This window comes from Solea solea, chromosome 14, assembly GCF_958295425.1.
Source record: "Solea solea chromosome 14, fSolSol10.1, whole genome shotgun sequence".
Taxonomy (NCBI): Eukaryota; Metazoa; Chordata; class Actinopteri; order Pleuronectiformes; family Soleidae; genus Solea; species Solea solea.
Window position 1 is genome coordinate 7,425,247 of NC_081147.1, and position 23,669 is coordinate 7,448,915.

Below are 23,669 nucleotides of genomic sequence, written 5' to 3' on the forward strand. Positions count from 1 at the left end.
GCCCCCAAATCTAATTCAGCTGAGGGCCTCATAAAGATTTGTGCTGGCCCTGTTTAAAGAGCAGTACATTCAAATCCACACACTCCAGCCCATGAGGTGGCAGCAATGGTCCTAAAAGCTGTTTGCCAACCGCTAGTGCAGACGAAGAAGAAGCAGAACAACAAGAAGAAGTAGTACAAGTAGAGGAACAGATGATAACACAGCTCAGTGTTTAACAGTAACGCTCCTGCTCGCATAAAATGGACGCAGAACAACACCACAGCAGCTGTGGAAGAAAAACACAGGTACACCAGCAGCAGAATGAATTTTCATTCAGTGTGTTTACGGGTTTGTCTTTGTGTACAGTGTTAGCTGCGGCCATGCTAACTAAGCTAGCTTCGGCAAAGAGCAGACTGAAGTTTAAAGCACGAAAGCGTGAAACTGGTGTGGCAGCAGGTGTGTGGTGGTCATGTGTGTGAAAATGTACCTGTCACCGCTGTCTAGTTACATGACGTTTGACGCCTGGAGTGTGTCTTATAGCTGCAGTCTCAATGTCTCCGTTGAGCTGCCGTGCTACTGCACTGTTTTCTCCTTTCACTGGTTTCACTTCACTTCTCCTGCTCTCAAGGAAAGATAAGGAGGCACTAATGCAAGGTTACGCATGTAAACTGTCTTAAAACACCACCAACCAGCTGCTGTGGCCCTGAAGCATGTGTTCAAAGTATTGTGGCTCTAAACTTGTGTTGTGCTGCTGTGCTGACCGCTAGGACACGTGTGTGTGTGTGTGTGTGTTCCTCTGGTCTGTTGTCTCTAGATCTGAGTTCATGCTTGTCAGGAGACCTTAAGGCTGCAGGAGGGTGTAGGTCAGTGTGTGAGTAGAAGCTGGAGCAGTGATCGAGAACCCATGGGTCCAAGGAGGAAATCACCGAAACTCCAGCCGGTCGGGAGCAGCGGTGTAGGGACAGTGTTCCCAAGTCCCAGTGAGTCCAAGGATTACATCAACGAGCTGTCCCATGAAGTCCTCTGTCACATATTCAGGTACTTTGCCCTCCAGCTCTACCATTCTGCTGTCTCCTTCACAAAATGTCCTTATGGCTGGAATTCTACTTTTCTGTTTTGTATTCAAATTGCATCATAACCATAACATGGACGTCAGCACCATGGCTGACACTGCAGATACAAGTAAGCATACTGTTAAAATGAAAGTGGAAAATAATTATTCTTCTTTAAAGAAGAATGAGGTCCTATCAATGCCCTTCATCACAGTATTGCAGAAGTCATATGCTCTTTTCAGACATGAATTCTGGATTATGTCAAGAGCATTTGGGTCTTGACTGTCTATGGACTTTGCCTTTCACATATGATGAATGCAGCGGGTCATTGTCTGTGCGGAACTTATTCACAGCTGCAGGAGAATTTCCAGAGGATCCAGGCGAGGTGGTGGCACCTGGCTTGAGAATGCAGGAAGCAGGACACTTGCTCATTTACAAGCACTCAATTCTAGCTGATTTTCTCCTGCTGCATTCTCATATGATGTCACTCTGACTTTATCTAAACACTATTCTAGGAGGCTGTAAGGAGAATTTCTGGATACATTTGTGTTTATGCCTCACTGCCTCTAAACAAATCCTGAGAATCTCCTGGGATTGATGCATGTCTGAGAGCTATATACATTTGGCACAGAAAGAAGAATACATAATTTTTCACAGATTAGAAGGTCAAACAGTTCATGACAACTGTGCTCCATAATTGCTTGAAAAGATGAAGGAGTTCTACTGTCACAAGTTCACAACTGATTTCACAAGGTCAAGATTTGATATTGCTTCAGTTTGGGACATGTCAGTTACCATACCAATAGTGTTTGGATTAAAAAAAGAGATTTATCCAACTCTTATGTCTTTAAAGTTTTTAAATGTGAGATTAAATCATTCATCTGCCTTTAAGCTTGATTGTTGGGAAAATGCATATAGTCCAAGAAACATCTAAATTATTTATAAAACACTATTGGATTGTTCAACTGAAGATGGCTTGAAAATAGTTTTGTTTTTATAGGTACCTTCCCATGAAGGACATCATGTGTATGGAGAGTCTTTCCAGAAAGCTTCGGGAAGCTGTGACATTGTACCTGCGAGTGGTCAAAGTAGTTGATCTATGTGCTGGTCGCTGGTGGGAGTATATGCCTTCAGGTAAGTGTCCCCAGTGTAACCACTGCATAAACAAATGACTTGAGAGATAGAAATGTGTTTTTGATTCCTGGGATTATTTATAAACTGGGATTATTTGGCACCATCAACAGAGGTGTGCTGGTTTAGTGGTTAATGATGCTACTCATGTAACTCACCACTGTGCTTTGTGGTTTAGGCTTTACAGACAGCAGTTTTCTTCTCCTGTTGAAGAAGATGCCAGATTTGGAGCAACTATACGGCCTCCACCCTCGATACCTGGAGAGGAGAAGAGTTCGAGGCTATGAGGCTTTTAGTATACCAGGAGTACTGGAGGCACTTCAAGCCTGCCCAAATCTGCTGGTTAGTACGTGGTGTGAAAATGATATAGTTATACACCACACTCATCCATGAGAATGCTGGTTTTCCATCTAAACAATATTATCAAGTGATGATGTTTGTTGCTGGCTTCCTCCTCTTTGCTTGTCTCTAATCAGCATAATGGCTAACACTATATGGTTTTCAGGCTGAAAACTAGGTCGGCAACAAGTTTAATAATTTCTAATTGGCATGTGATCATCAGTCTGCAGTTTTTAAATGTGAAATAATGAAAGATATGGCCTGTGGAGACCTGCCTAGGCCTCCCTGGTGCGTTGCAGACCTTAATCCCATATCCAGCATACTGTAATTTTGATCAGAGTCTGAGATGACTCTTTCCACCCCAGCCAATCAGAGAACTCGGTTATCGGTAACTGCAGTTATTGCCACTCCTTTAAAAACTGCAAGATGTGGTTGAATGTATAAAAAGTAAATGGAACTTGAGTTCAGACTGATTTTTGTCTAATGGCCTTATTGGATCTCTTGTCAGGGTGTGGAGACGTCACATCTGGAGCTGGTGGAAGCCATATGGAACTACATGCCCCAGGTTCATATACTGGGGAAGTTCCGCAACCGCAACGGGGCTTTTCCCATTCCTGCTGAGAACAAACTGACCATCCCCATAACTGCAAAGATCCAGACCCTTCATCTTGTGGGTGAGTCAGACAGTAAATTGACACTCCAGCCACTGCCTCCATGTTACAATTGGGATGTGTGTTTAGATGAGTATACAGTAGTTTTATGTCTGCTTCATCCCAGTTGGTTTGGCTTTAGGTGGCTCAACAGCCATCAAGTGTTCAAAGTATTGTCAGAAAAAATGTAAGTCTGTCGAGTGATGTAAAAATGATTCCAAACCTTTTTAATTTGCAATGAAGTAAAAAAAATATGTGAGCAATTAAATAAATGGTGTGACTTCACCATTTATTTATTTAAAGACATGTGGTAGCAGTGAACATCTGTGTACAAATACAAAGCAGAAACCTGTGCGACTCTCTTTTAGACTTTGTCCTGTTTTTTTATTTTTTGTTCAGTAGGATAGCGAGGTATACTTCACAATACTGTGCTGTATAGAGTATTTTGGCACATCTCTAGTCCACAATTGGACTAGATTAGTTCTGAGAGCTATAAGGTATGATGATAAGGTGTTTCCTGGCTCTTTAGGACTGACACACTGACTGACATGGTACCTTTTTGTTTTAGGTGTGAATGTCCCAGAGATTCCCTGTATATCCATGCTGCGCCACCTTTACCTAAAGTGGGTCCGGTTCACCAAACCACAACCGTTCAAGGACTTTCTATGTGTGAGCTTGCGAACCTTTGTCATGCGGAACTGTGCGGGGCCAACCAACTCCCTCAAATATGTTCCCCTGGTTACTGGTTTGGCATCAGCAAGAAACCTGGAGCAGCTGGAGCTAGTGAGAGTTCCCTTCCTGGGAGGGCTGATTCAACATGTGGTGGAGGACAGTTGGCGGTCAGGTGAGGATAGCACATGTTTCTAATCAGCTAGTAGTGGGTTTTTTTTGTGTGTTTTATCAAATCAATATGTATTGCATCAATGGATAGGATTTTATACCAAAGGACTGTGTCAAACCTATACTACATATTGTGTGCCCCATTTTCATCCTATTTCAGGGTCTCCGCAGTAATATTTGCAAGGTATTTGGAAATAGTTAATAATTTGAATTGGGCTGCATTTGTGCTGCACTGTGTATGCAGTTCTAAAATGTTATTCAACCTCTGTTGTTGCCTAACTTATTGAGGCACGGCACTGTTGCTCACATGTTATCACTCCTTCGACAATATCAGGAAGAATTCCCTATCTGTGAGCCGTCGTTTTGTAAGTGTCGTCACAGGCAGTTAGAACTCGTCAGTTTCAGTGCAGTCTTTCTCACTCTGTGTACTTGTCACATGACTGTAGCTGTAAACGCCTTAGCCACCCACCTTGCTGCAATGAATGGGCCCTCACTGGCAAATGTTTTCATTTTTAAATATTTCTTCAATGGTTTTCTAGGAGGATTTCGGAACCTCCACACCATTGTCTTTGGAGCCTGTAAGAACGCGCTGGAAGTGGACTTGGGCTACCTCATCATCACTGCTGCACGCAGGTGCCTTAAACTGAGAAAGAAAAAAACACTTGTTCATACAGTGTTGAGTAGAGTGCAAATGTTGGCGAAATGTTTTAGTCACTTGTCAGTCAGTTGTGCTTTTCAATATAAATATAGATTTAAACTTCTTGCTTTCATTTTTGTTTAACAGGCTTCATGAGCTGCGTATTCAGCCTTCTCTGACCAAGGATGGAGTCTTTTCAGCTCTCAAAATGGCTGAATTGGAGTTTCCACAGTTTGAAACACTTCATCTGGGCTTTGTGGATGAGTTCCTGCTACAGTGTGAGTTTCTCTCTCTTGAGCCTATGAGCTTCATTTTGTTTTAGCTAACAATCAATCACTTGGTCAGTCTTCATTTATATAACACTTTTCAATTTTTTTTCAAATACACTACCATTTTGGCTTTAGGTCACCAAAATGAACCATAGCTTCTCTTGTACATTGCTTGAAAACGTGTGACCATTTTGATAAATTGTAGCATGAGTTTGAGTTACAGGTTTGTGACAAAAAGCTTGTGTGTTTTAAATGCAGGTAAGATGAGTCATTCAGAGCTGGTGAAGTATGGTCTGGCTGATGTCATTGAAAACCCAGGCATCATCACTGATATTGGCATAAAGGTGGTGAATGAGGTGTTCACTAACATCAAATACCTGCTCATCTACAACTGTCCTCACCTTCATAACCCTCACCACTGGATCACAGGTATAACATTCCTGACTTTTTGGGGAATTAACACTATTTACTTACTAATATTTATGTTTGTGGGGAGTTCAGGTTCTAACACAAGCTCACCCTTTAAGTATTGCTTAAAAAGTGAATTGCTGTTCTGTGGAGACGTTATATTCTTTGTTATATCTGTATTCAGATCAGTCCAGGTGGAGCCGCCTTGTTGATCTTACCCTTGTCCGCTGTCACGCTATCAAACTGGAATCCTTCTCCCAGTTCATAGAGTTACTGCCCAGCCTGGAGTTCATCTGTCTGGACCAGATGTTTAGAGAACCACCCAAGGTATGTTTGTAAAGACACATTCACAATGATATACCTCACACTTGTTTACATAAGCTGTTTTTCCATACATAGGCATAACAAATATTAGCACTTTTGTACTATTTAAATAACTTAAATGAACACACACCTCCCGTAGACATTTTAAACAGTGTTGGGCAGTTTGAATATACAGAAGTTTACGTCTAGTTAATGGGTCCTGTTTAGGGTTCGGTTACAAGCACCAAATTTTCACACAATCATTAATATCAATCTGCAAATGAATGATCTACAGTTGTTATGCTATGGAATGTAAAACCATTAGGACCTAAATGGGTAATAAAGCTGTTGCAGCATCCTCATAGACACTGGCAAAACAGCACTGCTACTGAAAATAATTCTAGGGTAAACACTGGTAGGCCTGATGAGTAGGTCCGAGGATTACCTGTGTCAAAGACTTAGTCCAAAGAGGAGTGTGTTAGCAAATGCATAATTATGTCCACGAACAAGGTTATGATTTTGGTGTGTTTGGTTGTTTGTCTATCTGTGAGCAGCATAAATCAAACAGTAATGACCAGAGTTGGGTGAAACTTCCTGGTAAGGAGGCCATGATTAGATTTTAGTGGTGAGCTAGATAAAAGATTTTCTCTAATTATTAATAAAAAGAAAAAAGCTGAAGCAAAGAATGCTTTGTTTTCTAGATCTCCACCAGATCAAATTTGTTTGTTTTATATCTGAACATTGTTAAGAATGAACAGCAATAGGAATAGAAGCCTGTAAACAGTGTTTGGGGTTTTCTTCAAAACTGATAGCAGAGAGATTAACACAATGAAAGCGAAGCTTATAGGGACATTGATAAAGAAGCCCATAGTGCTAAATAAACACGGTTGTTTCTGTATTGTCAAATGTTTTTTTAATTGACCTTTTTGAAATAAGCTAATATCCTGACATAATACTTTTTAGCTGTAGGTTGTAATCATCAAAATAAAAAAAATTGAATGCTTAAAACAATTGATGTTCTTAAATAACAGACAATAATTTTCAGACCTTTTTAAACAGAATTCAGATTTTCTGTGCTGTACCGCTTGATGCCTGATGAGTTATCATTAGTAGATTTAGCAGCAGCAGTACAAGTTGCCAACTTTCCAGTCTGCCATAATGGAAACATTGATTTTTTTGAAAAGTCTACTACGATACTTCATCTACTTAATGAGATTGGTTCCTGTACTGATGCTTATTGTACACTGTGTGTGTGTGTGTGTGTGTGTGTGTGTGTGTGTGTGTGTGTGTGTTAGGGCTGTGCCAGGGTGGGTCTGAGTGCAGGAACTGGTATCGGCGTGTCCTCAGCACTGGTCAGCAACCAGAACTCCAACAATGACAATGAGAACAACAACAACCATCACCACCACAACAACAACAACAACAACAACGAGGCCAACCTGCCCCCTGCACCCCCACCTGTCAACAACAATCAAAGGCAGCAGCAGCCACAGCAGCCACAGCAGCACAATGGCAAGTACCGCCTGTTGCTGCAGCAGCAACAACACAGCTTCCTACACTTTTCCCACATTTCCACTCGTTATTGTAAGTAAGAACAGGAAATTGCATCAAACTTTACAAAATATTGATAGAAGAACTCTGTGATATGTGTGTAGTGTCTTGGAATGGGAGGATATACAATTTTATTATACATCATCATAAAAAGCCCTAATAATTTGATAATTAATTTCTGTCATCGGAATAAACATGTATATGGAAATATTTCCCATGACCAACTTAATAATGTTGTCCTCTTTGCCAAAACATAGTCTTAGTCAATTAATTTGATGTGTCACAAGGGGGAGCCTGCATCTTTCCTTATGTTCTAAGACCTCACAATGATCTAAGTTGTGATTGTTTCTGACCAAAATGTGATTGGAGTGTATTTTTGAAACATTTTTGAATTTTGATTCAGATTTTTACGTTTATTTTGGTCAGGATAATCATGGCAGGACAATTTCAGGTTGTAGTCGCATTATATCACAACATTATCTATAGACACTTAGGATTATAAAGTAGGTGGAGACCTAAGGGCATTGGGCAGGGATTTTTAAAGATACTTATTGTTGTAGTCAAGACCACAATGACACGACTAAGCCTTGAGTGAATTCAAGTCTAAGACTTGGTGATGAGTCAACCACCACCAGTATACTGTATGTATGCCCTGTCTTGTTCCTAGTGCAAGTTTGACCGTGGTCTTGATAGTGTTATCTTGACTTTAACACTACTTTCACATCCATATTTTGCTGAACTTGTGTACATCTGCCCCGACTGCTTTGCTTCTCAGTACAGAGAGTGCAGTCACCCGCATGTAACACACTTGGCTCATACAGCCCCACTTCAAACATCCAGAACTATCCCCTTAAAGTAGCAACAGTGGAGAGAAAAAAGAAATCCAAAATCAGGGTGTGTGGCTAAAGTCTGTTCATGAATACTTCAAATTGAACATCATCGTTGTCATTATTGTGCTACCTAAAACCTTACATCACCAACATGGTTTAAATTTTGTTGCAACAGATGTATCAGTGATGAATGTGCGTGTGTTTGCAGTGATACAAATCTCATCTCCCCCTTTTTTTTACAGCACCAGTTGAAGTAAATGGGATGGAAGATGATGAGGAAGAAGAGGAGGAGGAAGTGATCTTGGAGGAGGACAACATGGAGGCTGAGCCTCAGCTAGGGCTGAAAGGAGGAGACCGGGAAGTGAGAGTGGGAGAAGCAGACGTGGCTCCAGGGACTAGCCACAAATCTGGAACAGCACAACCTCCTGATGAGGAGCAAGCAGGTTTGAAACTGCTCTTTACAAGCAGCATTTATTTTTTCCGTCAATATTTAATAAATGTCGATATCATCTTTTCCATTTCCAGGTCCTAGTGGTTTAGTACAGCAGTGCAGACCTGCAAGTGCTGCTGTTCCCAAGCCACCTGTGGTTATCTCAGACTCTGACAGTGAGGAAGAGGAAGGTCTTGTTTCAAGGCTGATGCCAGCTTCCTGTTTGCAGCAGCCAGCCTCCTGTACAGAAGGTGTCAGCACATCATACACCATTGCATTGCATGTGCATTCCTTTCCCTCACAAAACATAAAAAGAGCTCACTGAATATTAGGAAATTATTTGAGAACAGCTAGATAAACTGCTGTGCCCCTTAATGTAAATCAGAATGAAGCATTTCAAACCCCGAAGTCATCAAATAACATATTTGAACTTACACTGTGAGATTATCTATCTACCTATCTGAGTGCCATGATTTAAAATCATGAGTGAATCACAAATTCACTCATTAAAATGCATTTAATATGTTCAAGAAGCTTCACAAAGCTTGTCAGATTGAAACATTTGGTGTCACAAGTCACAGTTTAAAGTTTTTAAAGTTGGACAACAAAAGCATGAAAGTGAACACAGTTTCCTGACTAAGGTAAGATATTTGTGTTTCCAGGTAAAGGAAAGACTCCTCTGCGGCGGAGCAACACTACAGCTGATCCCACGAAGGCTCGGGTGTCAAACAGCAGCTGTGAAAAAAGCTGCCAAGTGACCAGTGAACAGATCAAGGCAGACATGAAGGCTGCTGCTGAAAACAGTAGAAGGACCAACAGCAAAGGGATCACGACTGAGGCTCGGGACAGCACTCAGAGGATGGACAGTGGGACATTTCAGGGTTCTGCCAATGCTGGTTCAGCACCAAGGCCTGGAGTGAGGCCAGTGATTGGTTCTGTTGTCAGAACTGGAGCCGGGGCAGCCACATCCAGGCCTTTGGGTGGATGTGGCAGGGTGGTGGTGGGGACAAGCCATAGAACAACTGCAACCAACGACAGAGCTACAGGAACTGGCAGGACTAATGATAGAACAGTGGGCCCTTCTGGAGCAGAGACTGGGGACAGTTGCACAAGGGAAGCAGGGGTGCGGCTGAACTCTAGTCCTCCTGGTGTGGACAGTTCAGATGTCAGAGGTGCTGTTGTAAACAATGCTTCCAGGAGACCAGCAGGACTGGTTGGACAGGGACAGGGAGAGAGGCAAAATGTCCCTGCTATTGATTTAAGCTCACACAGTGAAGTTACAGATGAGAACTTTGTTCCTCGTCGACCTTTGACACGGTCGCGCACTCGTACGTCATCTGTCTCCCTGGTACCTGAGACAGGTAAGGCTGAACTTACACTTATGCTGTGTTTCCATCATGGTATGGTATGGTATGGTTTGGAATGGAACAGTACCTTTACTTGGTAGTTTGGCTGTGCCCATTGGCTGTGTAGTGTGAAGTCTTACTGTTACACCAATCTCAAATGGAGTGACGTTTTTCTGTTGCTCCAATCAGATGACTGATCCAACTGTACCATTCTACTCTGGTACCATTTTACTCTGGTATGGAAACTAAAAACACATACCGTACCTGCAGTTCACCCATTTCCTGAGTTATACTTTTTTGTATCGTTTCATGACGTCTTGCAGTCAAACACAGCAACTTTCTGCTCTCATATTTATTCCATGCACTTTGTGTCTTCTCCACATACCTTAGTTCATGAAACAACTTCCAAAGTTAGCCTCTCAAATCACAACACAGACACATTCACTTGTTAAGCCCCATCTTCCTCTTCTCCTTTGGTCAATGAGCTCTGTCTCTGGACAGCCAATCATGGCGACTGTTAGATCTCTTGTCAGAATTTTGATTGTTATGATTATTCTTTGTACTGGGTTCCAAATTTAGAAAAACAGACCTAAACAAAAAAAAACTACAGGGCATTTATGATTTCAGTTCTTTTAAAATCTTATTTTCTAGTATGTTTTGTTTGTAATTTTTTTTCCAGAAATTGTATTTGGCATGATGACCCCCGTTAAGATAAACACAAAAATAAATGTGGCTTTTATTGCTTTAATGGCATATTGTAGCACTAATTTAAGCCAGTAGTTGCTTAAAGAGGCATTTTGATTGTGTCAGATGCATGTGTGAAGTCACAAGGCTGGAGGATACTTAAGCACTTACAAGGACAATTCATTTCCTGCTCCTATTGTTCTTAGTCCACTTGCATTATGGTGTAAACCATGCTCTAGATTTTGACAAAGCAGAATAAATATGCTGCATGATTTTAACCTTTCTGCCCATACGTATTTAGATATGATTTGTATGTGCATGCATGTGTGTCAATGGATGATTAAGTGGGACGTTTTGGTAGAAGGTATTTTTCTGTGTATGTTGTGTAGATCTCCCAAGAGCCAGGACTCGCGTGGCAGTGAGGAGGAAACGAACGGCTGACAAATCAACCAGCACCTCAGACCCAGTCACTGAGGATGACCATGTGCAGGTACACACACACACACACACACACACACACACACACACACACACACACACACACACACACACACACACACACACACACACACACCAAGTTATAGACTCGCTTCCTCACCTATTACAGAAAGCAACAATTTTTCTATACAACAATAAAAACTGACATTTATTTCCTTTTTCAGATTTTGTCACTAAAAAGTAAGAATCTGGTAGGCATCACTTTGACCAACTGTGGGATCACTGACCTGGTTCTCAAAGATTGCCCCAAGATGATGTTCATCCATGGTAATTTACACGTTCACTTCTATTGTCTATTGTGATTGTCTTTTTGTGTTATTTGACTAAAAATGTGTATACAATGTTAATCTGAAGGCTGACACTGGAGAAATGTCTGTATTTGGTAAACCAATGCTGTGATTGGTGCTCATATTTAATAAGGATTTGCATCATAAATATAATAATATAAAAAAAAAAAAAAAGTTTCTGCATTAAGCTAATTAAGTTAATTTATGGTTTTCCTCTAGAGTGAGTTGAGGTTTATTGGTATGTGGATGGATGGATGAAAAACTGACATGGAGGACCCATAAAAACCAGGTGATTCTTAGATGTGAAAAGATGAACTACGCTCTTTAAAGTCTTAGTGACTTTGGAGCTGGGAGCAAAACCAATGTTTGTCCCTCAACTAAATTTTCAGTTGAAATCGAAGAATCGCCTCTAAAAAGCAGAAAAGGCAAGTTGGGGCTGAGTTTCTGGGCCTGGTTGAGTAGCCTCAACCACAGACTTTCATGTTTTTCTTCACAATCAATTTTTAATATTGAGAAGAATCTTCACTTTACCATTGGGCCACTTTTGATTATGTTTAACATGCAACTGGTCTTCATGTAAGAATATAGAGAGACAGATATGTTTTTGATTTGCAATGACAGGCTTTGAACTTCTGTGCTGAAGAATTAATTAGAAGATGAGTGGAAATCAAGAAGAGAGGACGTTTGATTTGTTTTTAAGAATTTTGAATTATAAAGGGCAACATTACACCTCAGTGAAATTGTTAAGTAGTTAAGTAGTCATCCATGTAGTAGATTTTATTTCACACTTACAGACCCCTCCAAGTTCTCAGGCTTCCTCCCACAGTCCAAAAACATGCAATATGGGGATTCGGTAGATTGGTCACTCTAAATTGACCATAGGTGTGAATGTGAGAGTGAATGGTTGTTTGTCTCTATGTGTGTGTGGCCCTGCGATGGACTGGCCAACTATCCAGGCTGTACCCCCACCTATCGGCCTATGTCAGCTGAGATTGGCACAGCACCCCCGCGACCCTCTGGTGGAGGATAAAGTGGTAGATGATGGATGATGACTTACAGACCCAGGCTTTAAATAGTACATTTCTCAAAAAAGCCCTGCACCACTGTTTTTACAAGCCTTTCAGCAGTTTAAGAGTCACTGCTGAGTCAGAACCCATCAGTCATTTGCTGCTTTGACTCTTTTATATCGTTTATCTCTCTACAGCCACCAGATGTCGAGTGCTGAAGCAGCTGACAGTAGAAAGTGCCCCCATAGTGAACAGATTTGATTATGCTCAGTGTAAGAAGCTGGACATGGAGCAGGTACTGGATCAGATCTTAAGAATGCCTCCAGAGAGAAACCGCATCATCTACATGCGCCCTATGCACCAGGTCGGTAATCATGTCGGCATATTTATGGAGTACCTACATATGAAGTGCACATAATTGAACATTCCCAGTCCTTTGATCATTTAAAAGATAGTTTCTTTCCCTCACGTTGTGTTTACTTTTCTTTCCCTTGTTTTCAGATCGACACAGTAGCATTGGAGCGTCAGCTCTTCCAGGGGCCATATCCCTACCACATAGCTATTGTGCACGAGTTCAGCAACCCTCCGAACATTCGGAACAAGGTTCGCATTCGCAGCTGGATGGACACCATAGCCAACATCAGCCAGTGAGTTGTATTTCAGAGTCTCTTTGCCTCATTTAATCTCTGAATGTACAATATGTCGGCTACTTTTCCAGGAGATGGTGTGAGGCAAATGTTGATGGTAGGGTTGTTTCCATGGCAGCTGAATGAGTCATGGTTGTATTCATGCTAACTGGAGCTGTCACACTTAAGCAGTGTAAGGAACACTTCCTCACAATGCTTGGCATGTATGTGATGAGCATTTCATCAACACTCTGTTCTTCTGTTGTTTTCTTATGTTGCATAGTAACTTAAAGGGTAGTTCAGGTTGTATGAGGCACTGACGCATAGACTGAGCTGTGCCCTCGGCTCACTTTCTGCTGGTGACACAGAAGCTCGCTCCCACTGAAAACATGACCTCCAACACAAGGAAAAACTCAATTTAACAAATGAAAGAATGGCTCACTTAATAAAATATATATGCACTTATGTCTATGATTACCTAAGAATATCTTCACCTCTACATGTAGTCGATGGAAAGTCTTTTCTGCTTCTAAATGTTTTTATTTATTTTGAATGTGACTTAACCAGTAACTAAAGTTACAAAAATGCAAATGTTTAAATCTCCACAAAACCCAATGCTGGTTTGAACATGATCTGTGAGTGTGTAGACTATCATGTGCTCATATCTGTTCGCCCCCTCCCTGTCCCTTTCTCTTCCAGAGAGTTGATCAAGTATGAGTTCTTCCCAGAAGCAACCAGGACAGAGGAGGATGTCAAGAAGTATCCCAGATACCCCTGGGGCAGAGACATCTACACACTGGAAGGTAATGGAGTCACATCTGCATTCACCCTAACATATATGGAGTTAAAAATGTACAGAATGTATAGTGTTTATTTAATTACAGGGCATGTATGTTATTGTAGAAATATTTTGGTGAAAAATTAAAACCATTCTTAAGTGTCTTAGTAAAGTGTCCAAACAGTTGAACAGTGAAAGTCTCTGGACTCTGCTCGGGGAAACATTATTCATCCCAAACAGAGAGAGTAGTGTAATCGAAGTCTTTCAGCCGTAACTTGCCATTTTAATGTCCAAACTGAAAACACAGGCTAATGATGATGACAACAGCTATGCTTATATTTTTCATTTCTACATGAACTTAAATTAAGGTTCATGTAAAGTTTCCAAAATCATCTATTAAACTTATCATAAATATCACCTGCCATATTTTTACTTTTTTACATTATTTTTACTTCACCCCACAGAGGGGGAGTTAAGTATTGTTTTTAGTGTGTGTGTGTGTGTGTGTGTGTGTGTGTGTGTGTGTGTGTGTGTGTGTGTGTGTGTGTGTGTGTGTGTGTGTGTGTGTGTGTGTGTGTGTGTGTGTGTGTGTGTGTGTGTGTGTGTGTGTGTGTGTGTGTGTGTGTGTGCGCGCGCGCTCTGTGGGAATGGGGTGACGTCTGCCATCTCTGATTGCCTTGTTAAATGTGTAATCTGTAATAATTCATTGATTGTGTTCTAGTCAAACAACTTCAAAATATTCCTTACAGTATAAGCTTTGCTGTCACTGTTAAAGTTACCATTAAAGATCTTTATCTGGACGACTTTGACAAAGGACATAAAACAGTGTTCCAGAACAGATGATGGACTCTAACTTTAATTGTACCATGTGGTTTACTTGTGTGGAAGCATCAGGTGTTTTCCTGAACTGGCTCATCTGAGCTTCCTTTTCTGTTGTTTTTTCAGGGGCAGTGGATGGCGCCCCCTACAGTATGATAACAGACTTTCCCTGGCTGAGGACTCTGAGAGCAGCTGATCCTAACTGCTACGCTCGCTATGACTTTGAGGACGATGAAAGCTGTGAGTCTGTCTGTGTGTTCACTGTTCACCGGGGCTTTCAGTGATCATAGAAGCGCTTGAAACATATTGTTCTGTGTTGTGTTTTCCCTCAGCCACCATTTACGCCCCGCGGCGTAAAGGCCAGCTGTCTGCTGACATTTGCATGGAGACCATCGGTGAAGAGATCTCAGAGCGACGACAGAGCAAAAGAGGAGTGTTTCAGAGAGTGGTGGTCCTCTTCCTTCATCACTGTGATACACCAGGAGAACCTGTGGATGATGACTACATCTAGAGAGCAGGAATCACTGTCCGTCACATCAGAGGGATCCCTGGACTGATGCTTGGTCACACTACAGCACAGCCTGAGCTACTACGACACTTGGTTCGATGTGGAAATACAGATTATTTACTGTGGGATCTTTGAGTCACTGCTGTGTCCTTATACACTGCTGCACACATGACAACTCAGGCTTCATTAGCTTCATGGACGAGGGATAACTACAGTGAAGGGGCACCGGGGGGCGCTGGTAAGCTTGATTAAGCAGGAGTGAGTTGAAGGGACTTAGTATAAACCCTCCAAAGAATATACACTGTTGTGATTTAGGTGATTAAGACCAGATTATAATAATTGTGGAGCCTTTTCAGAGAAACTGATCATCCTGTGTATTTTACTTGTATGTTTCCTTATAGTTTGAGCTGAATCTTCAGGTGTTTATGAGGCATCTACCAAAAATTCTCAGATAATGTAAGAATTGAAGCAAAGTAACGGGAACTCCAGTGGTAAATTCAGCATAACAGCAGATTTCACAGGGGCTTTTAACATGAGCCATCAGTCTCTGATGTAGTCCTGTTCCAAATCTTTGTGCTGAGCTCCTCTGTCCACTGTGACATGACCAATGACACAGAAACTGTGCTTTATAATTCAGACTTTGAGGTTTTCCTCCAAAGGAGATGAATTTGTCAGTCAAGGATCGAGATGGATATTCATTCCAGACGGAGCAAACAAAGTAAAACCGCTGTGGATCAACTGTTGTTTGACCCACTGATCAGAGATGGGATTATTTGACCAAATCCTTTCCATTGAAAGTGAATGTGTATCACATCAACCCCATGATGCAGCTCATGTTCTGACTCAACCCTCAGTTTGCATTAACTTGCAGTAGTTGCCACTGACTCAGCAGCAGATGTAGCTCTGGTCAGACATGTCCATTAATATGAGAATGAGAATGAGAATGAGCATCTGAATTAGTCTTCAGCTGCTCTGTTGTTTGAATTCTGAGGATATATTTTTGAATGATTGCATTTACACGTGCCCCAAACTGTTCAAAAGCCTTTTTCAAGGTTTAATTTCCTCTTCTGTCATCTTAAAGGAACCAGAGAATTGGTTGGCTGATGAAAGGCTGCCATGTATTCAGACAGATTTGTTCTGCAGTGCCTTGCTAGGTTCAGGATGTTGGTTTTTCTCACATCAGAAAGATTAACGTTGTTTATAAATGAACAGAAACTGCTGTGTGCAGGTTGAATGGACTCGATTTGAACGAGAGCCCGCCCTTCTGTGTGTACCAACAGCTGTACAGATGTTAATGGATGATGATATTCATCCATCCATGGTGTTTATATGTTTATAAAGAAAGAACAAGACTATTTCACATACTGAAAAATAAAATAATTGGGAGAAACTTTGGTGTTTTTAATTTCTGAATGGACACAAATGTTATAATGAAAACTACAAACGTAGGGCACAGTCGTCTGTGGATTCCTTATCAACGTGCAGCAGCTCAATCCTTCATTTCATGTCACAAATGCAAAAATAGTTATTATAAACTGCTCAAAATTCACATGACAAAGTGAAATCAATCGTTTTTTGAGTTTTGGTGAATAAAACTAATGTGGTGTATGATGACAGAGAAACAGGTTTCCCCTCAGGGGGGCGCCAGAGATCACATGGGGGTGCAGAGCTTTGTCTGCTCTGAGGTTGTGAGGTTATGAAAATTATATTTGTGCAGATTACATTTAGAAATCACACTATATTGGATAATCAGAACTCTGTATTACCCAAATTAAAAAGGTCGACCTTTAAATTTATGTTGCTATTTATTACCACTACCTCTGTGACCTCTGAACTTCTGTGACTGATGAGACTGCGTAAGCAAGTGTCATCAGGTCATTTAGCAGCTGTACCTGATCGTGTTGTCAGTGTCTGTACAATATCTCAAGAGTTACCTTGGTTTTAATTTTATGGAAGAACAGGACCTTTTTCTATCTGTATACTTTAGATCAACACAAATCAACCCACTCAAATAAAGTCAGGGAAAGCGTTCTGATTAAAGTACATCTTTATACAAACATAAAAGTATATCTTATTAGAGACTTGAAAGTTCAAACTAACTTTGTTGATGTGATTTCCTCAGATAGGTCGTTGCAGTTTCCGTAGAGTCTAGATAATTTATCAACACCCCTCATGTAATGGCTCTCCTTGTCACTGTAGGGTGTTTGAATACGACACACTTGTTACCTGCTTAGAGCAGTGAAGTTAATGGAGCTGACAGAAAACAGACCGCAGCAGCAGCAGCAGCAGCAGCAGCAGCAGCTTTACCTGTGCACACTGTTCTAATTCTGGCTCCACTAATCTCAGCTCTTCCTGCTTTGACAAGTTGGAGTGCAGCAAGACAGAGTCTCTGCGTCTTACACACATACAGCCTGCTGCTGTCAGTCAATGTAAACAGAGTGAAATTGCCCACGGCCTCTTACTGCCCACTGAACTTCCTGTGACACTAAACAGTCTGTTACTGAAGATCCTCAAACTCGTTCTGCACATTGTGGACGGCCCTGGTGTCATCTGTGTGCTGGATAATGAAAAGAACAAGCAAGTGGAAGTCAGAGGTTTGACAACCTACAACGTCCTGTTGGCATGATGACCACCCATGGTTCAACTGGCCTGACACATGCTTGAGAACTTTGGTCCTCAAGCTTTTTGTACCAACTACCCCTAAAAATATTGATCTCTCAGGGCACCACCATTATGACCACCGCCTAAATACCATAATATATTGTATTATAAATACAATATAATATAAATATTATGAGAACAAAATGATCTTTTGTACAAATGTGTCCTATGTCACTGTGTGTGTGTGTGTGTGTGTGAGAGAGACGAGGACAAGGTCAAACTAGAGTTGTGATGATCAGTGTTAAAACTGTGGCCGTGACTACACATGGATGGATAGATAGATAGATACTTTATTCATCTCACAGAGAAATTCACAGTTCAGCAGCTCCAGAATATGTTACACGATAGAAACATAAGAGACATGCAAGTCTATGTACAGTCTAAATATAAACTGAAACATATGTATAAAAAGGAAAAAACAAAAAATATATAAAAAATATAAAGGCGTTAAAAAGAATGAGATGTACATGTATGTGTCATGTATGATGCAGGTTGAAGAGTCTGATGGCATGGGGGAGGAATGATCTCCTCAGTCTTTCTGTGGAGCAGGACATTGACAGCAGTCTGTCACTGAAGCTGCTCCTCTGTCTGTGTATGGTGCTGTGTAGTGGATGGTGTGGATTGTCTATGATGGACAGGAGCCTGTTGAGTGTACGTCGCTCAGCTATGGATATCAGACTGTCCAGTTCTGTGCCTACAACAGAGCCTGCCTTCCTTATTAGTTTGTCCAGGCGTGAAGCGTCCTTCTTCTTTAGGCTGCCCCCCCAGCACACCACTGTGTACAGGAGGGCACTCGCTACCACAGACTGGTAGAAGGTCTGTAGCAGCTTCCTGCAGACGTTGAAGGATGCCAGCCTTCTAAGGATGTACAGACGACTCTGTCCTTTCCTGCACAGAGCATCTGTGTTGGTGGTCCAGTCCAGCCTGTCATCCAGCTGTACTCCCAGGTATTTGTAGGTGTGCACCACCTCCACACAGTCCCCCTTGATGAGAACTGGTTCTGGGTGCACCCTGGATCTCCGGAAATCCACAACCATCTCCCTGGTCTTGGTGGTGTTTAGGAGCAGATGATTGTTGTCACACCATTTGACGAAGTCCTGGATGAGCTCCCTGTACTCATCCTCCTTTCCGCTCCTGATGCAGCCAACAATGGCTGTGTCGTCCGCAAATTTCTGCACATGGCAGAGCTCTGAGTTGTGCTGAAAGTCAGATGTGTACAGGGTAAACAAGACAGGAGAGAGCACAGTCCCCTGCGGCGCCCCCGTGTTGCTGACCACCGTGTCAGACCTGCATTCCCCCAGTCTCACATACTGGGGTCGGCCGGTCAGGTAGTCACTTATCCAGGCAACTAGGTGTGAACCCACTCCTATCCCAGACAGCTTGTCCCTCAGGAGCAGAGGCTGGATGGTGTTGAAGGCGCTGGAGAAATCCAAGAATGTAATTCTCACAGCACCGCTGCCTCTGTCCAGGTGAGAGAGAGATCGATGTTGCAGGAAGATGATGGCATCTTCCACTCCCACCTTTTCCCGGTAAGCAAACTGTAGGGGGTCAAGGGCATGGCAGGTCTGTGGCCTGAGGTGATGAAGCACCAGTCGTTCCATGGTCTTCATCACGTGCGACGTCAGGGCCACAGGTCTGAAGTCGTTCATCTCTCCAGGATGGGGTTTCTTTGGGACTGGGATGATGCACGATGTCTTCCACTGCTGGGGAACCTTCCCCAGTCCCAGGCTCAGGTTGAAGATGTGCTGAAGGGGGTGACCCAGTTCCCGCGCGCAGGCCTTCAGTAGTCGAGGTGACACTCCATCTGGACCTGCAGCTTTGTTAGGGCGCAGCCTCCTCAGCTCTCCATAAATGAACATATGGGATCTGAGAAGCAGGTCAGAGAGAACATCTCTGTGGAGGTGCAACGTCTTCTGAGGACGTCGCATCTACTGGGAGCTGAGAGTGTGCAGCTGCTCCTTCATCATCCTCTTCCTCACATGCTTCAGTTAGAGCAAAAATAAAGGTGATACTAACGTTATCTCATGCTCTGGTCAAAATCCTTCTAGTCCATATATATATACAGCAAATATTTCTGGTTTTCCTCTGTGAAACACTTGCGTACCACTTGTGGTATGAGCTCCATAGTTTGAGAACTTAGTTCTAAGTTCAGGATTTGGAGGAATTGCATTGTTTTTTCCACTGTCAGTCATTGAGTGGAAAAAGTTACAAATAAAAGCATTTGTACGTGCTGTTAATGTAGATAATGTAGTAAAAAAGTGCCCCAGGTGTTTAAATGTTGCTGTTAGCTGACAGAGAGGACAGAGGACGTCCATAGTGATGGTGAGAAGCCCTTAGAGTGTATCCTCCTTAAACCAACATTAAATGATATATTCCTTGAGACAATAACTCACGAGTCATCTTCACAAAGTAAATTCACTAAATTGAACAGGACAGAGGTCCATAACATGCACAACATACTATTTCCTTTAAAGTTAAGATGTCCTGGCTAATAATAAAATAAATACAACGTGGAAGTAGACAATAAAGTGTTCACTGAGCTTGTGCTTTAACAAAATACAATCAAATGCTGGTCCTCTCAAAACATGACACAGCACAAATGTGAGCCTTCAAATGAACCTGCTTCAAATTAAACTATTTATTTTCATACATGAACGATCCGACCTTCTGTCAGTAAAAGCAACACGGAGTGAGACAAATCTATGACACTTCAAGAATATACAGTATGTGTATCTCTGTCTCACAGTTAGACAACTGAAGTTCCACTCTCCTGCACCAAAGTTCATAGAGAAAATGAGTATTTTTAGCTTGCGGTGACACAGGAGCTGCTGGTCTCCTGTGACCTTATTTGGTAAGTTTCTGTCACTTAGGAAATCTGACTGAAGAATTTCAAACACCAAGTCACAAAAGAACACATTTGGACTTGCTGATGGAGGCAGCAGTGGATCAACCACGGCTCTGTGTCTGGATACAACAATCACTGACTTTCTCTATGGAAGAATAAGCCGTTTACAAACTTCACTTTCCCGTCAGAGAGGCTGTCTAAGAGTGAGGAGAGCCATTCCTGATGATGTACCAGTACCACTACAACATAATAATAATACACTTGTACTTAAGTTCAATCTGTTATTTTGTTCTATAAATAATACCTCAGATGTTAATATCTTCTTCTCCATTAGTGATACATTTTATAAATTCTTTGAAGTAGTACAAGCTTTTATCTTTGCATGTTACAGTTAGCTTTGTACAGATTAGTGAGTTTGATCTATGTCCATATGAGGGAACAGGGTTCAAGCTCAAGCTCTGAGAGATTTATTTAAAAGTGTCCTTTTGTACATTTAACAGAGTAGTGTAAGTGTGTGTGTGTGTGTGTGTGTGTGTCCATGCTTGGTTGCCATCACTAATAGTCTTGTCTTTTCAGTTGCTGTAAACAGTGAACCATGTCCAAACATTACCTTATTAAGACACAAGAGGCAGAGCAGACAGAGCCTGAATAATCCAGTCGCTCCTGCTGAAAACAAAGATTTGACTTTGGAGTTAACTGGACGCAGTTCGACGACTTGAGTCTTCAAAGAGAGGTGTTGACCATGGGTCATGACAGACTTGTCACACACTAGAGGGTTCAAACTACACAGGGTTCACTTTCAGTCTATGGAAAAATTTGCCTATTTTCCAATTTATTTACAACGTCAATATTTTCCCCAAGAGTTAATGTCTCAATCACTAGTTTCAGCGTTTATTCCATAGAACATGGTGTTGAGTTTGTAGATTATGTTCCTGGGCTGAGGACACCAGTGATTGACAGCTGGTGTCCTCTTCCAATAGGAGCCTGGCTGCAAAACCTCAACATGTTATCAGTCAAATCATCATTCAAAACAGGTCAGGCTACATTTTGAATTCAAAAGTCCAAGCCCCTTTCTTCAGACTTCCCTCCGAAGCTCCGCCTCCAGAGCCCAGGAATGTGCAACAAACACAGATTCATGAGCAACATCGGTGACTTTTGGTACGTTTCGGTGACGCTAAGTTTTTGGATACTGACAACGTGATAAGGAAAAACAACAAATACAAATACAAAACAACAGATGGCAGTTTGATTGATGCAACACAATCCAATTCATTAATTTGGGCCGTTCATTGTGGTTGGATGGTGTTTTACAGGCCTGACATTTTTCATTTCTGTGAATGATTTCATTAATTGGTTACAATCGGGGTGTGAAGAGGATTTTAAGCAATACAGTAAAAAATGCTCCAGAAAATGATTTCCCACCATGCCTTTAAGCAGTTGCCACTTCAAATGAACATGCCTTTAAACATACACATTTAAACATATTTATTTAAGATGACTCTGATAAAGAGAGATTCCAAAGTTGGCAACTTTAACTTCTTAGCTGTTCATCAAGCAAGAAATGTCATGATTTTCAAAGTGCAATGTTCAAATCACATTACACCACAGTTAGATTCAGATGAGACATGATGATGACAACAGAATATGTGAAGATTCTGTGATGCCACTTTTAAATCTACTGTAGTGTGAGCCTCATCACACACACACACACACACACACACACAGAAATGTTCCTGTTCTGGCAGTGAGGACACTTGTACAAACACTGTCACAGTGTGTGCAGGACATATGTCCTCACACTTGCTTTCCTTTTTAGACTCTAGAACAAGACAATTTCATACAGCAGCAGTAACTGTGGCTCTGAGTTTCCTGGATGCAGTCATGATAAACAACATATACTGAAGTATTTCTGTGTGTGTGTGCGTGTGTGTACTTGTATTCATATATTTGTCAAGTCCAAAAAATGTACAAACCTATCTTAGTCTTGATATTTTGTCTGGGCTCCACATCTGTAAAGGGCTGCTTCAGGGTTAAGACCTGGTTTTAGGGAAGGCATGATGTGTATAAGGTGTCCTCACTAAGGTATAAAAGTCTGTGTGTGTGTGTGTGTGTGTGTGTGTGTACTTCTGCAATCAGATACAACATTAATGTTATAATGAAGTGGTTGGTAGGTGTATGAACCTAAAGCAACAATTCAGAGGCCCAGTTATTTCACTCCCCACCCTCGCTCTCTTTCTCTCTGTGTTTTGGGGAAATATTTTCCTGAGGCTTGAGAAAAATGTGTGTGACGTCATATTTCTTCTAAATTTGGGCTTTTTCTGCATGAAGCAGGGGAGTCAACTGCAGACTGAAACTCCATGTGGAAGCTATTAAACTGGCGTGGGGGGTTACTATGTATATACATATACACATATATATATATATATACATATATACTATACTATACATATACTATATGTATACTGCCTGGTTCCCAGACAGTTAACCCCACGTTGCTCCTGACGTCTGTGCTGACAGTGTGTGAATGGGTAAGAATCACGAGTGACAGAAAATGCACTGCACATAATGCACTGTATGAATGTGTGAGTGAATGGGTGTGAATGGATGAATAGTGTGATTTGATTATTGTGTATATCATTTTGATAAAGTATTGATTTTGTCAAATTTTAGCCCCAGAATTAGGAATTGTAATGTTTGTTTGCGTTTTAAAATGTTTTGCTAATGACATCACATGTATAAAGGTATATTTACATGTTCTCATTCATCCAGGTCATCGTAAAACACCGTCAGAAGCAAATGTACTTAAAATGTACAGGATGATTAATCACATTTAGTAAAACAAAATTAAAAGAAAGAAAAAATAATAAAACAACATGAATTCTGATATTATAGTCTGCATTTTGACTTTAATCTCAATTCTGAGATTAAAGAAAACATCAGAATTCATGCTTTTTCTTTCTTATTTTTGTACATGTGGCATTAATACTCTTCTGTAAGTTGCCAACCTGTAGGTGGCCACGATGCATAATAGATATCTGTCAAATTGATTCCAAGTGTATGTGGACTCACTACTTTTCCCTTTACTTCATATTAGTAATATTCATATAAACACAGTGATGTAAATCTAGTGCTTCCATACATAACCTCAAACATATAACATAACCTCTTGACTTTTCACTGTCAAAGATTAG

General features: G+C 41.3%; 1 protein-coding gene across 1 annotated transcript; it reads left to right on the top strand.

Moving 5' to 3' along the window:
• Positions 1 to 142: 142 nt before the first annotated feature.
• fbxo38 (F-box protein 38) lies at positions 143 to 16,362 on the top strand. Its single transcript, XM_058650295.1, has 21 exons — positions 143 to 284; positions 794 to 1,017; positions 2,032 to 2,165; positions 2,341 to 2,504; positions 3,010 to 3,175; positions 3,720 to 3,995; positions 4,531 to 4,624; positions 4,776 to 4,906; positions 5,156 to 5,326; positions 5,490 to 5,632; positions 6,904 to 7,120; positions 8,232 to 8,432; positions 8,515 to 8,670; positions 9,082 to 9,780; positions 10,839 to 10,939; positions 11,112 to 11,214; positions 12,439 to 12,605; positions 12,743 to 12,888; positions 13,567 to 13,670; positions 14,591 to 14,704; positions 14,797 to 16,362. Exons 2-21 carry the CDS (start codon positions 884 to 886, stop codon positions 14,973 to 14,975), a joined length of 3,600 nt encoding a protein of 1,199 aa, XP_058506278.1. The 5' UTR covers positions 143 to 284; positions 794 to 883; the 3' UTR covers positions 14,976 to 16,362.
• The last annotated feature ends 7,307 nt before the right edge of the window (positions 16,363 to 23,669 follow it).

Bases quoted from the DNA above. Each gene is read 5' to 3' on its own strand.
- fbxo38 (XM_058650295.1), top strand. From the start codon at position 884: ATGGGTCCAAGGAGGAAATCACCGAAACTCCAGCCGGTCGGGAGCAGC. The intron at 2,505-3,009 runs GTTAGTACGTGG...ATCTCTTGTCAG, and splicing joins AAGCCTGCCCAAATCTGCTG to GGTGTGGAGACGTCACATCT. The intron at 11,215-12,438 runs GTAATTTACACG...ATCTCTCTACAG, and splicing joins CAAGATGATGTTCATCCATG to CCACCAGATGTCGAGTGCTG.